Raw genomic sequence first — 16,276 nt, forward strand, 5'->3', positions numbered from 1 at the left:
CACACACACACACACTTCATACAAATACAGAACCCCCACAACCCTGAGCTTCTACAGCATTTACACAGGAGTGAGAACCTCACATCAGGCGGGGGGGGGGGGAGAGATGGCGGGGGGGGGGGGGGAGCACGCGCGCTGCACTGCTGTAATGAGCGGAAGTTGCGGAGCGGAAGTGGTGCTGAGGGAGTTAAACACACCCAGCTGCAGCAGCTCCGCTGTGATCGCTTTCCCGATTCCTGTCGCTCCGCCGGTCACAATCGCCACCCTGTCAGCAAACAGCCCCGAGCGGAACACACTGCGCGCCGCCATGATGGACTCTGACCCCATACACCACCCTCCACAATAAAAGCCCTCACACTCACAGAACCAACATGGTGGAGAACTCTGACCCCATACACCACCCTCCACAATAAAAGCCCTCACTTATTTTTTTTTTAAATCTAAACCTGATGTTACACACTGGAAGAATGACCTCAAGCTTTTTGCCAAATCTTTAAAGTTAGTAGAAATACAATTAGTATGCTCTATAAGGATATAAATAGCTCAGTGTCTTTAGGCCACAGAACATGCAAAAGGGGCATTCGTCAAGGTTGTGGACGCTCACCTTTGCTGTTTATAATGGTTGCAGAGATGCTCGCCATTTTAATTAAAAACAGTAATATTGCTGGTATTGAGGTCATGGGGAAATCATTAATAATTAGTCAGTTAGCTGATGACACAGCCCTTTTTTTAAAGAACAAACATCAAATTCCCTTGGCTCAACAAATTATTGTTAAATTTTCTAAAGCCTCAGGCCTGCAACTAAACTTGAATAAATGTGAACTATTTGCTTTAAAAGACCATCCCTTGCAATCGTTGTACAATATAAAGGTGAAGAAAGAGGCGAAATACTTAGGTATAGTCATTACAAAAGATAGTAATATTCGGGATAAAGCAAATATATCTGATAATGTTGACAAATGTAAACTAATCTTAAATAGATGGTTAAAGCGAGATGTCACTGTCTTTGGCAGGATATTACTGACCAAAATGGAGAGTCTCTCTAGATTAATTTATCCTGCGTATTCCCTCCCTATTTCAAAAAGAATGATAAAAACATTTAATAGATTAAACTTTAACTTCATTTGGAAGAACAAATGTCATTATATAGGTAAAGATGGTCTAATCAAACCCTATGGTGAGGGAGGGGGAAATGCAATAGATTTTGACATCATGAACGGTTTACTAAAACTTAAATGGCTAAAGTCTTTTCTAAACAATAGTCACTCTATCTGGTATTACATACCCAACCTCATTTTCAATAAGCTCGGCGGAATCGACTTCCTATTAAAATGTGATTTTGAGTTAAATAAACTTCCTCAGACACTTTCTGACTTTCATCAACAGGACCTCCTTTATTGGAAAATAATATTTAAGCATAATTTTACCCCTCATAATAGCCCAGTGTGGAATAATAGGTATATATTGGTTAATAGAAAATCTATTTTTATTGAGGAATGGTTTTCCAAAGGTGTGTGGGCTATTGCTCACTTTATGAATGATGGACAGATTTTACAACATGGTCATTTCTGTCAGAAATTTCAGATTCAATGTATAAAAAGAAAATACAACCAAATCGTAAAGGCTATTCCTGTACCAATCCGAACTATGGTGGAACAGGATATGGTGTACTCTGACATCTCTCCTAGACTGAGACAACTTTGGATTGAAGGTGTCGAATTTTGTAATAAAAAGTGTGATAAATTTTTAAGACGTTCCTTACAAAATATTTGCTTTCCTAATTCTGTCAAAAGAGATTACATATTAAAAGATTTTGAAACAGTAGAAATTAAAAAGATTAGAACTAAATATCCTTTCTAATTCCCTTCAAAGCGAAAGAAATACAGTTCAAAATTTTGAATAGAATTTACCCAACCAAAGAATTTCTTAAGAAGAAATTTAAATTTGAAACTGGTAAATGTGTGTTTTGTGAAACAGAGGAGGAGGATTTGGAACATCTTTTCTTTCAGTGTGATTTAATACAAAGATTTTGGATTGATTTTCAGGCTTGGCTACAGTCTAGGGGGATTCAGTTTGCCCCTTTATCCATTAAAGAAATTAAATTTGGAGTGTTTTTAAATAATAACAAAATTGAATATGGTATTAATAATTTACTACTTTTAGGTAAACACTTTATTCACAAATGTCGTTTTTTTTTTAAAACTAAACCTTATGTTGCACACTGGAAGAATGACCTCAAGCTTTTTGCCAAATCTTTAAAGTTAGTTGAAAATAAGGATGTTGGTTGTTTTATATCCTTTTTGGATGACTTTGATTTACTCGATTAACATATGTAAAGATAGTTAAGTAACCCCTTTCTTGTTCATATTTTTTACTTTATTGCTATGTGTGTGTTTTACTTCTTTGATGTTTTTTGGATCTGTATATATATGGTGCTCTATTTGTTTGTATTTTGAATGTTTTCGGAAATAAAAGAAAAAAAAACTCACAGAACCAACATGATGGAGAACTCTGACCCCATACACCACCCTCCACAATAAAAGCCCTCACACTTACAGAGAACCAACATGATGAACTCTAACCCGATACACCACCCTCCAGAATAAAAGCCCTCACACTCAGAGAACCAATATGATGAACTCTAACCCGATACACCACCCTCCAGAATAAAAGCCCTCACACTCAGAGAACCAACATGATGGAGAACTCTGACCCCATACACCACCCTCCACAATAAAAGCCCTCACACTCACAGAGAACCAACATGGTGAACTCTAACCCGATACACCACCCTCCAGAATAAAAGCCCTCACACTTAAAGAACCAACATGATGGAGAACTCTGACCCGATAAACCCCCTCTAGAATAAAAGCCCTCACACTCAGAGAACCAACATGATGGAGAACTCTGACCCGATACACCACCCTCCAGAATAAAAGCTCTCACAATAAAAAAGTTGGCGTCTGACCGCTCACCTGGGCCAGATGGTTTAACAGCCAATTTCTGTAAAGATTTTTGGGAAGATATAAAAATCTTATTGTTCCAGGCTATAACAGAATGCATTTATCAAAAAGAACTAATGGCAACAATGAAACAAGGCCTCATAAACCTGATCCCCAAACCTGGAAAAGATAAGAACATTTTAAGTAACCGAAGACCCATTAGTCTTTTAAACACAGACTACAAGATTTTTACAACAGTTTTGGCAACAAGATTAAAGCCGAATCCCATTTCACCCCTTGGACCAACCCCTTGGCCCTTCCCCTCCATTTTGCGCGTTCATGTGAAGGGGTAGGGGTATCCCAATCCCAGTTAATGCGGAGGGGTAGGGGAAGGGGTAGGGCTTCTGTACCCCTCCAAACGGAGATTTTCCTGGAGCTGACTCCGAACGAAGGGGTTTGAGTGATTTCCCACAATGCCATGCGGATTTCAGCGAGATTTCATGCGAATTTCAGAAAGATGGCGGTTCCCGCGGCGAAAGATTGTCATAAATGTATTTTCTCCATTATTTACGTGTTTTAAGTTGTTATCCAGAGGAAACACGCCGCTTGATTTGCTTTCGAGCTGAGAATGAGCAGCGATTTCTGAAATCCAAGCTGCTGCTAAAAAGCTTTGGGAGTGAGTATTGTTTTTGGTTGCTTGACTGCGTACGTTTTGTTCTGTTATTCTCGCTTTTATTGTTTACATGAGTGTTCTGACACCTCATTCTGTCGGATGTGGTGCACGAAGCGCCAAAGATATCCCATTCAGTGGTGTTAGTTAACAAATCACACCCTGCCAGCAGAGATTTCTGGTTCTGGCTCTGACTGTAGCGGCTGGTCGCAGCCAATGATGCATTTGGTCGCGTTTTGCTAACGTAAACGCTGACGGAGGTACGCGATGACGTATGCGATCGTTGAAGGGCTATCCCAATATGTAAGGGTTGAATTTCAAGCCCTATCCCTTGTAGCTCAGTTTCAAGGGGAAGGGCCAAGGGGAAGGGGGAGGGGAAGGGGGAGGGGTAGGGGTAGAAATTAGAATTGGGATTGGGCCTAAGAGCAGGCATATTTAACATCATTAGCTCAACACAATCAGGTTTTCTCAAAGGAAGATCTATCCATAACAATATCCGCTTGGTGCCGGATCTTATTGATTATAGCTATTTAATTAAGGATGATGGTTTTATGCTATTCTTGGACTTCCACAAAGCATTTGATTCAGTTGAACATGCATTTATTGTAAAACACACAGACATTTTGGATTCGGTAATAAGTTTCTTGACATGGTCAGTATGTTCCATACTGATATTAACAGCTGTGTTTCCCTACCAGAAGGCACATGTCCTAGATTCAAAGGAGAAAGAGGTATAAGACAGGGATGGAGCATCTCACCTCTTCTATTTATTGCGGTCACAGAATTATGAGCTATAATTGTTAGAAATTCAAATATTGAAGGATTAGAGATAAACAACCACAAATTAATCATAAGTCAGTTCGCTGATGATACAACAGTCTTCCTAAAAAATAAAGAACAAATACCACTGGCCTTAGAAACAATAGAGCTTTTCTCTCAAACCTCAGGTCTGCGTTTGAATCTGGACAAATGCGAACTTATGAGTTATACATGACTGCTCTGAGACTTCACAGTATAATTTACCGGTCAAAAAAGAAATTAGATACCGAGGGATTTGGATCACCAAATGCTCAGATACAAGTGAGAAAAAGAATATCCAAAATAATGTCAATAAATGTAAAAAAAAAAGAAAAAGTAACTGGTTGCAAAGAGATTTAACATTGCTTGGACGGGCAATATTAACTAAAATTTAATCTATATCTAGGCTAATTTATCCAGCATACTCTCTAGAGATTCCTCCCAAGATCATTAAAGAAATTAATAGAATGTACTTTAATTTCATTTGGCGAAACAAACATCACTACATCAGAAAAGGGGGACTTGCTAAAAATGATAAGGAGGGGGGCATAAAAGCAATTGATTTTGAAATCATGAATGGAAACTTAAAAATTAAATGGCGTCAATCCTTTTTAAAAAATGGTTAAAAGATATGGTTCTCATTACCTACACTTGTATTTAGCAAAGTCAGAGGTATCAAGTTTCTATTAACATGCGATTTCGAAATACCTAAATTGCCTATTAAACTCCACCTTTCACCAACAGGTATTGTTACAGTGGAAGTTGATCTTTAAACAACTTCAGCCCTCATAATGTCCCATTGTGGGAATAATAGAGCTATATTAAGTAGAAGGAAATCTACTGTATATTTATGGAAGACTGGATGGAAAAACAGATATGGTCTATTGTACATATTATGGATGGAAATGGCAATATACTTGAATTAAATGACACTCAGAGGTCCGGGGCCTTTCAGACACTTTGAGGCAGTCTGCTACACCTTGACATTTGTAAGTTTTTCATCTAACTAAAAACTTCTATGCAAAAGTGGCACATATGGTGATATTCTAGAAAACCTCAACAATAATAATATGAGAATAAAGTGAATGTAATGAAATTAGTTTTTATTAAAATTAAGTGTAAAAACACAACCAGACAAAAACCTATTTTCAAAGGTCTTCAAATCTTGTAAAAAAAACACACTATAAATATATTTGGCCAAGACTTTTGAAGTTTGAACCTTGTAAACATAAGGTGTCGGCTACATAAAAGTAAGATCATTCAGAAATGTTATGAAGGTTCAATACAAATTGTAAAAAAGTCAGACAAATGGGGCTTTTCCACTACCAACGCGGCTGAGTTGGGCTGAGCCGTGCGGTGCTGAGTTGGGCTGAGTCGAGCTGAGCGGGGCTGTTGGCGTTGCATTTCGACTACAACTGCGCTGAACCGTGCTGGCTGGAAGTGGGTGGACACATTGGGTGAAGTTAGCGAAAGTGAGTGGACGTCACGTGATGTCGTTAGGCGGCGCAAACAGTGACATCAGTGACCTTTTAAGTGGTAGTCTCACGACCCAGATAGTAAACAGTGTTGCCAGATACTGCTGATGTTTTCCAGCCCAAAATATGTTCAAAACCCGCCAAAATGCACTTAAAACCGCCCAATCTGGCAACACTGATAGTAAACAATAAACATGGAGGACATGGAGTCAGTGTTGCTGGTCTTGGTGCTGTGGCTTGTTGTCACCAACAACGCCAACAGATACTGGCAAGAGCGTATAGATGAGGCGAGGCCACGGGCGCAGATAGAGGGGGGACGGGGGGGATTCGTCCCACCCAGATTTAAATTCACCTCGTTCGGTCCCCCCCACTTATAGGGAGGAAAAAACATCTATGCTGTCTTTCTTTGCATAAGGCAAACCTCACGGAAAAATCAAAAGACTAATTACCATTCGGTTTATTGAGGTGCACAGCAGTACATACATAGTTGCAACTGCGCAGACTGCACAGGTTGCGAGCTCGAGCTTGGTTGCTATGGTTACCCACAACAAGTTTGACAGGCATATCGGGGACAGCGCCTCCTAGTTCAGGACCCCAACACGACATGATGAAGGGCGCCAAAAGGCAGAAAACGATTGCATCGTTTAAAAAAAAAATGACTGTAAGTAAACTGTGCCTTACTTTATCATATCACCTTGCAATTTTTTGATAGTCTGTTCAAAGTAATGTCGTAGTGAAAGTAAAATCGTACGGAGTAGAGATGCCTTTCTGGTAGCCTCCTTCTTTCGGTGGCAGCCTGTAGATACAGTGCTCAGAAGGCAGTTTTAATGTTTAATCTGGCGTTCCCTGCCATAATTTCAGCGAGCATATTGTTTCATAAGGAAACTTTGCGAAGAGTTGTTGACTGACTGCCGCTCACGCAACACACAGGCATAGTTAGAAAGTCAGGATGCACTGGTTTACACTTTACACACACACACGTAGCCCAGCCTCTCGCTATGGTTAACAGTTGGAACTTAGCGGTTTTAAAACTAGTTTTGCAGTTTTGCAATTTCTGTGCGTGATAATGTGTAAACTTTGGATTTCCATAGGCTATGTTAAAATGTTATCATTGTCCTGGCCTGCAGGTAGTTCCTGGTGATGGCAGTGAGGGAGGTGAAATAACATGTATACACACTACCGTTCAAAAGTTTGGGGTCACCCAGACAATTTTGTGTTTTCCATGAAAAGTCACACTTTTATTTACCACCATAAGTTGTAAAATGAATAGAAAATATAGTCAAGACATTTTTCATCGACCCCACAAATGTGATGCTCCAGAAACTCAATCTGCTCAAAGGAAGGTCAGTTTTATAGCTTCTCTAAAGAGCTCAACTGTTTTCAGCTGTGCTAACATGATTGTACAAGGGTTTTCTAATCATCCATTAGCCTTCTGAGGCAATGAGCAAACACATTGTACCATTAGAACACTGGAGTGAGAGTTGCTGGAAATGGGCCTCTATACACCTATGGAGATATTGCACCAAAAACCAGACATTTGCAGCTAGAATAGTCATTTACCACATTAGCAATGTATAGAGTGGATTTCTGATTAGTTTAAAGTGATCTTCATTGAAAAGAACAGTGCTTTTCTTTCAAAAATAAGCACATTTCAAAGTGACCCCAAACTTTTGAACGGTAGTGTGTGTGTATATATATATACAAAATGGAATCATTTGCTGACAGCTCAGTCCCCCCCAGTTCAAAAATCCTATCTGCGCCCCTGGGCGAGGCGCATAATTTGTTGTAATTCTTCTTCTTCCTGGTTTACGGTGTTTACAGATGGTGGTTCCCAGCGTGCTCGCGGGGCGTGTGTGGGCATGTGAGGACACTCCTCCTCACCAATCAGTGCACAGGGGAGTGTCTCCTCACGCCCCTAGCCCCACTCAGCTCGGTTTGGCTCGCTTCAGCCCCACTCCAAAACCATGCGAGTTTTGGGTGCTGAGTAAGGCTGAAGTGAGCTCAGTTGTGCTGCTCTGAGGTAGTCGAAACGCGAGCTGTGTTGGGCTGAAGTGAGCTGAAGTGAGCTGAAAAAGGGTAGTGGAAAAGGCCCATAACTGAAGCCAGTGGCTCTTTCAAATGAATACTGATTAGATGGGTGTTTCACACCTGTAACTGCCCCCACCCTCCTTTCGCTGTCCATGTGTCGGTGGCTGTCCATTTGTCAGTGGCTGTCATTGTCCTGTCAATTGCTCTGCCAGGGCATTGTAGTTCCCTTCCCCCAAAGCTTTCTACTGAAATTAGCAGTTCTCATCTCAGTGCCAAGCAACAAAACAGTTTCTGTCTTGCTGAAGGCAAAGGTAGATGATACATGTATCGCACTTCCACAGCGTTTTTGTTTTCCTTCCCTGCCGCCTGCAGTACACACAGGCTCTGCGACCATCAGCGGCCCTCTTCCCATCTGCGCTGAGCTCAATCCCACAAACTGGCATGTGAGTCTCTCCAGCTGTTTGCACAGGAGCCTTTGGGGGCTGAAAAGTCAGTGGTACACCACACAGCTGTGCAGCGAGCTCCTCCGTGAATTGCTTATGGCTCATTCTTTCCTTCTGCATGTTTTGCATGAGTTTTTTGTGGAGGATGAAGGCATTTGTTGCAGCAACGTCCAGGAAGTGAAGAAAGAGCTTCTTGTACCACTTCACAATTTTGTGCTGTGCTGTGAAGTACTGGATCAACTGGTCAGACAAATCCACACCACCCATGTACTTGTTGTACTCTACTACGGGTTTGGGACATGGAACAGACTGTGTTGACCAGACACCATCTGCTTTTCACTCTTCGCTGCACTACATCCCCAGTGTACGCAGCATGGATGGTGGAGCAGACAGACACCTCTTGTGTATCCATCCACTTCACATAGACAACAGGTCCATCTCTTATCCAGCGGATTGTTCCTCTGGGTGAATGCTTTGTCAGTGCATTGAGGTTACTACGTGGGCAATCCCTCCGGGATTCTCTGTATGTTCCACATGCACCAAACTTGGCAGCATACAAGTCCTTGAAAAGCTTTGGGCTGGTGTAGAAATTGTCCATGTACAAGTGGTATCCAGACCCCAAATATCCTCTGTTAGTCAGTGACATGACAGAGTCATAAGCAGGGGCAGACTGGGGCAAAAAAGTGGCCCGGGAATTTAGTACCTGACTGGCCCACTCAGGGGCCAGGGCGGCGGATGATGGCAGCGGATGCTGGAGGCAGATGATGGAGGTGGATGATGGTGGTGAATGCTGGAGGTGGATGATGGAGGAGGATGATGGTGGTGGATGCTGGAGGCGGATGATGGAGGTGGATGATGCGGCGGACACTGGAGGTGGATGATGCGGCGGACGCTGGAGGTGGATGATGCGGCGGACGCTGGAGGTGGATGATGCGGCGGACGCTGGAGGTGGATGATGCGGCGGACGCTGGAGGTGGATGATGTGGCGGACGCTGGAGGTGGATGATGCGGCGGATGCTGGAGGTGGATGATGCGGCAGATGCTGGAGGTGGATGCTGGAGGCGGATTTTGGAGGCGGATGATGTCTCTCATGAACAATGTCTCAAGTCTCTCATGAACAATGTCTGTTACATATCTTATGACGACAGAGCACTGATCTTCGGCTGTGATGTCCTGTGTGGTATCAATCTGGACAGGGAACATACCAGATTCCTGGATTTGTTTTGCGATGGTGGCCTTCATTATGTGTTGGATGGTTGTAATGATGTTGTTGATGGTAGTTTTGGACAGGAAAGTAACTAGAGAACCTCTACCACCTCTGGATCCAGACTGGTGTATTTTCTTACTCTTTTCTATGCAAAGAGTGAGGTGTTCCTTGAGGCAAACATCATATTTTGAAAGCAACACAATAATTTCCAAGAAGTTGCCATGATCCACTGTATCATCATCAAGCATGTATGCTGTATCCGACTGTGACCCTCTGTAGCTCAAACCTCTTTTTCCAATGAGCTTCACCACATCTATTATGCGCTCCAACACTTGCCGCCTCTTGCACACCTGCACTTTACAAAGAGACATCTGATGTCCCATGAGAAGGTTCTCAACATTGCGTTTTGAGGACCTAAGGAAATATGCTTCTGCACAACCCCTGTGTAGATTGCTCCTCTCATGTTCTTCCACTCTCTGATGTATGTGTTTCTGGTCTGTCATGCCAGTGATGAACAAACTGCTATCTGTAGCCTTAGCAAATGCCATACAAAGGAAGCAGAAGAGTGCTTGTCTGTCTTCACTGTATGAAAGCCATTTCCTATTTGTGCCATCTTTGCAAGAAAAAGTTCTCTGCACTATAGCCTTCTCTGCCTTCTGCTGGGGATGATGACTCAAGAAATAATCTAAGTCCTCTGGTTTTGGCCTTGTAAAAAACTTTTGAAGAGAGAGCACTGACTTCCTGGGCTTGGCTTCCTCTAGCAGTAGCTGGATCATCTTCAGTCTAAATAAGAGATTAGTACTGTTAGTATTGTTTTAGTAAACCACTAAACCAAACTATCAGTAAAATATAATTTTTTTGATAATAGGGCTAAGATGGTTAAAAAATGTTATGTTGTTAGTATACTAAGCCTAGCAGTACAAGTGTAGTCCATACACAACATTGACGTTTTTACAGCCAAACTAGCCTAAATGCGTTGTGCTAAAAGTTATCAAGCTAGCTAAATAATGTTATAACATTCCAGCCGTCCACCTGAGTAGCATCCCCCTCCGGGTCATGTTGTCCTCCAGACGGCGACGCCGCAAGAGATGCAGGTGCCGCTGAGGATGGTGCAGATGATGCAGCAGCAGAAAATATACTTGAAAATTTACACATTTTCAGTTTCAGTATTGGTTCACACCTTTCATAACAAAGACAAATGCGCACTAATTATCAAAACAACAGTATGCTGCAACAATTTCTTTGGTTTCTCTGTGTTTACATCATTTGTAGCTTATATGCCTGCATCTTACTATCTTATAGGCAGACTTATGCATGGAGTAACTGTGCACGTTTGGTAACCGAAAAATGTCTTCAAAACTAGAAATAGCATGTTCCAATCGACTAGTTTTAACAACATTCTTCCTATAAGCTAATCGACAGCTAGCTAGCATGACAACAAGTAGTAAAATAGATATTAGGCTACTTACTCATCAGAAATGTCCTCCACAGGATCTAGACGAAGCTCAAAGTGTAGTTCATCATCACCGTCATCGCTGGATACATCTGACCTTGCATCGTCTGACTCACTCTCCATGCCTGTGTTACCTTCTGGCTCTCTCCTTTTAGTTATGCTGTCATAGTTATGCTGTCATAGTTAGTTGCCGGAGTCCCTGCTTGTACTCAGTGCAATATGTATACTGCTCCTACTTATTCAGGCGACATTGGGCATACCTAACAACCTGTGTTCTCTCTCTCTCTCCCCCCAAATCTGCCCCTCTGAGTTACATGTCGGTCCTGGGATCGAGATGCTGAACCTCTTCTGCTCCTCGGACCTGCCGGATCCATCCTGGTGCCCTGTGTCTGGCTGGAGTTTCATCACATTGCTCCTGTGGAGGACGGCCCCATATGGACAGTTGAAAGTCACACCTGGAAGACGCTCTGGACTCTTACAGTAATGCTTTTATGGCTGAGGACTACAGTTGACTTGCTAACTTTAGGACTGCAGTCGTCATGAACAGTTTTGCACTCAAGTTTCCATCAGTGAAGAGTTTATAACATCAACGAAACTGTCTTCATGTTAAAACTGTTAATGTTATAGTCATGCTGTCTGTTGTTGCCCAAATGAGGATGGGTTCCCTTTTGAGTCTGGTTCCTCTCGAGGTTTCTTCCTCATGTCGTCTGAGGGAGTTTTTCCTTGCCACCGTCGCCACAGGCTTCATCATTGGGGATAGATTAGGGATAAAATTAGCTCATGTTTTAAGTCGTTCAAATTCTGTAAAGCTCCTTTGCGACAATGTTTATTGTTAAAAGTGCGATACAAATAAACTTGACTTGACTCTCCAAAGCCAGTTCTTCCTGAATCAGCAGTGAGGCTTCAGCGGGCACCATCTTCTTCCGTTCACTGGACATCCTTCCTCAGGCCATCAGTGAATCTGAATCAAAATATCCCTTTCCATGCATGTTTGTTTATACTGGTGAAATGAGGCATGTTCTCACCTCGTGCTCCCAGACAATGACCCAAGTTAAAGTTAAGTTAAAGTCCTTCCCACACCATGTGGCACATCGGGTGGCGCCGATCTCCGTTTCCGCAGCCCTCGGCCTCTCGCCTATTACATAGCTAGGGTTACAGTGGGGGGCTAGTCCTCTGGTAACCACGAGAGTTTAACTCCCCACTCGCATCTGTATTGCAGCGTGCCTTGCCAGATGGTAGTAGGTACCATTTTTATGAACAATGACGCCACTAATTGCTGACGCACTGATCATCTGAATAGCTGAGGGGTGTGTCAGTAACAGCCTGCTGCTGGTGAAGCTGCTGAAAATTGTAACATTTTTACTTATTCTCTTTATAAATTGATATTTTTATTTTAAAACCGATATATTTGAAAACTAGAAGATTCAAGGTTTCTAGTGGTGTTACTAATATGTTTCTAGGACAAAAACTTGCGGAGCTTCAGACGTGTGTTTGGAACAGTCCAAAGAATCCCCCCGGGGGGACTGCGACCTCAAAGTGTCATACGAAATGGATCGCTCCATCGAGACTTATAAAAAAGTGACACAGAACATTCCAATAGCCCTTATTCAATCAATAAAAAAATAATATATTAAACATACCAACACCAAGATTACGCAATATTAAAATTGATGATGTGGACCCTGGTGAGCGAAAAATGCAACAATAAGTTTTTGAGAAAATATTTAGTTAACACTCTATTTCCAGGTATAACAAGGAGCACACTTAGTCTTCAAAATTATGACAAATCGAAAGTTTCAACTATCAGAACAAATTTCTTAAAATTTCCAATCCCCCCAAATATAAAGAAATACATTTTAAAACAATTAGCAATATCCCTCCAATGAATTTATTAAAAAAAGATTTCAATTAGAAGTAGAAAACTGCTATATTTGTACCACAAACATAGAAACGACAGAACACCTGTTTTATGCTTGTGATGCAGTTCAGAACTTATGGAAATCCCTTCACAACTGGAGCTCTTCCAAATCCATAAGTATAGATTTCTTTTCCTTCCAAAATATTCAGATGGGTGTGATTGTGAAAAATAAGAACATTGAGTTTCGAGTGAATAATCTCATTATAGTTACAAAATATTACATACAGAAATGTCGATTTAGAAAGTGCTCTCCATCATGGTCTGTACTTAAACAGGAATTATCTTTATTTCACAAATGTCTCAGGAAAATTAACAATGCCCAGGCTAAGAACTTACACTCACTTATATTGTCATATCAGTTGTACTAACCCCTTGCTATATTTGTTTTCTTTTATTTCTTTTCTTTGTCTTACATAAATTTAATCCACTCATTAGAGGAGCTGCGATTTTGGTTTTTGATAGAACTGTTAAATGTATTGTAGCGAGTTTGTCGTTGTATTTGTATTCTTTTGTTTCAATAAAATAAATAAATAAAAATAAAATAAAAGCCCTCACACAGAGTACCACCATGATGGAGAGCACTGACCCTGATACACCACCCTCCAAAATAAAAGCCCTCACACTCACATAGAACCGCCATGATGGAGATCACCGACCGAAGCACCAAGATGGCAGACTGATAAGTCGTGTTTTGTAGGAGCTCCGAAAACCCCCCCGCAAAATTTGTTTGTAAAACGTGTTATTTTCCGCTTGAAATGTAACAATGGACGTACAGAAGCTGATTAAACCGACAAAACTTCCATTAGCACGTTCAAAATCCAACCGCAAAATGCAGTCGCAAGGAATGGAAGTTGAACACGACTATGCTAATGTGGAGCTAGCTAACGCAGGGCTAAAGAAACGGGAGAGGGGAGAAGATTCTGCGCCCCCAACTCCTTCAAAACAACCACCAGAGGAGAAAAGGTCCAAGCCAGCGGAGGAAGGAGATGGCATCTCCAACAAAAAAATACTCGAAGCTATCTTGGGGCTAGAGAAGAAATGTGAAGCACAGCTGGAGGACATTAAAGAACAAAACAGACAGAGCGCCGCCATGATTGCTAGTTTGGCAAAGGCAGTAGAGTTTAACGCTGCAGAAGTGAAGGACTGCAAAAACAAAGTTATCCAACTGGAGAAGAAAAATGAACAACTGCTCAAAGAAAACAGAGATTTGAAAGAAAGAGTGAGGGAGCAAGAGCAATACAGAATGAGATGGTGCCTATGATTGAAAGGTATGAAAGAAACCAAAGACAAGAACATCAGAGAAAATGTTTTACAAATCCTCCAGAAGATTACTCCGGAGCTGAAGTTGGAAGAGGCAGTGGATATCGTCCACCGATTAGGAAAACGAGCAGACAGCAGAAACAGAAATGTTGTTGTTCTCTTCACTCAAAGACGAATCAAAGAGGAAATCTGGAAACGCAGCAAGGATTCATCAGTCTGCAAACGAGAAGGCATTAGCTTCACAGAGATGTTACCGCAAGAGGACCTGGAAGATCGAAGGCGCCTATGGCCTTTGATTGACGAGGCAAGACGTGCAGGTAAACGGGCCTACTTTCGAGGTCCCCACGGATTCATCGACGGGCATAAAATTGAAGATAAACAAGTGAACTAAATATGCCAAAAACTGAGACAGTGGAAATTAGTGAGCGGTTTGAGGAGCTCAACCTTTATACCGTTTTTTTTCTTTCTTTCTTCCTTTTCACACGTGGAGTAAATTTATAATTCTTTATAGTTTATGATAAATGTTAATATTTTATTTGGCTCTTTAAATGTTAGGGGCTTGAAAGAAATTGTTAAAAGAAAGGCTTTATTTTTATACTGCAAAGGTCGAAAATCTAACTGTGTATTTCTACAAGAAACTCATTCTTCAGACAGTGATACAACTTTTTGGACAAACCAATGGGGTGATGAGATCCTGTTCAGCCACGGCTCATCACGATCGGGAGGTGTGGCTATATGTTTCAACAACTTTCCTGGAGATATCATGACACACCGCACTGATACGAATGGACACTGGTTGATTGCTGTAACGAAAGTTGAAGGTTTGTTTGTCATTCTAACTAATGTATACGGGTATAACAATGACAATCAGAACAAAATAATGTTGGAAGAAATAACAAATAGTATTTCAGAACTAAAAGGTCGATATCCTACCGAGTACATTTTGATGGGGGGTGATTGGAATATGACACCGAATGAGTGGCATGACAGGTGGCCCTCAAGAACAAGCAGACCCCAATATAACAATTTAATTTGTGACTTTATGGCAAATAATAATTTAACAGATGTTTGGAGAGCAATGAATCCAGGGCTTCAGTGTTTTTCATGGTTTAAACCAAATGGGGCATCTAAATCTAGAATTGACTTTTGGTTGGGAAGTGACAGGGTACTTAATCAAACCTCAAAAGCTTTGATTTCAAATGCACCTCTTTCAGATCATTGTTTTATAGAGCTGAATTTTGAACCTGAAAAAAGGAAAGTCAGTAAGAAGAGTTATTGGAAGTTTAATGCTAAACTTTTACAAAATGAAGACTATTGTAATATAGTTAGAAGGATTATTAAAGATATTTTGGCTAATGGTTTGATTGTAGGGTATATCAATAAATGGGAATTTATAAAATTTAAAATTAGAGAATTTAGTATTCAGTTTAGTAAAGACCAAATTCGAAAACAAAAAGAAGATGAAAGTAAATTACTGCAAGAAATAAGTGAATGCTGCAGTCAAAGCAATCTGACGATGCAAGAAAAAAGTAGACTTATGGAATTGCAAACTCAATTAGATCAACATTATCTGAATAAAGCACAGGGAGCTTTTGTAAAATCCCGTGCTAAATGGATTGAAGCTGGAGAAAAAAATTCCTCATATTTTTCCAACCTGGAGAAAAGTAGACAAAAAAGAAACTTTATATCGAGCCTATTAATTGATGATAAAGAATGTAAAGATCCCAAAGTCTTAGAAAATGAGATTTATATATTCTATTCTAAATTGTACTCTTCTCACTTTTCCGAAATAGATTGTGCTGCTTTTTTTGATAAAATTGGTCATTTGATTCCACAGATTGATGGTTCATTTAAAGGATTCTGTGACTCAGACCTTAAAATTGAAGAATTAGATGCAGTTATCAGAAAAATGACACCAAATAAGTCCCCAGGGTCAGACGGGCTCACAGTTAATTTTTTCAAATTCTTTTGGGAGGATGTGAGAGAAATCTTATTTAAAGCATTATTAGATTGTATGGAAAATAGAGAACTAATGACAAGTATGAAACAAGGGATAATCACTTTAATTACTAAGCCAGGAAA

The 16,276-nt window shown here is 40.9% G+C and overlaps 1 protein-coding gene across 1 annotated transcript in view; it reads right to left on the reverse strand.

Moving 5' to 3' along the window:
• Positions 1–330, reverse strand: part of pecr (peroxisomal trans-2-enoyl-CoA reductase) — a 36,975-nt gene extending 36,645 nt beyond the window's left edge. The window contains exon 1 of the mRNA XM_060911904.1: positions 198–330. Within this exon, the coding sequence (XP_060767887.1) occupies positions 198–327 (130 nt within the window). The 5' untranslated portion in view covers positions 328–330. The remainder of the gene's footprint in view (positions 1–197) is intronic.
• Positions 331–16,276: the final 15,946 nt, after the last annotated feature.

This window comes from Neoarius graeffei, chromosome 27 (genome assembly GCF_027579695.1).
Source record: "Neoarius graeffei isolate fNeoGra1 chromosome 27, fNeoGra1.pri, whole genome shotgun sequence".
Lineage (NCBI taxonomy): Eukaryota > Metazoa > Chordata > Actinopteri > Siluriformes > Ariidae > Neoarius > Neoarius graeffei.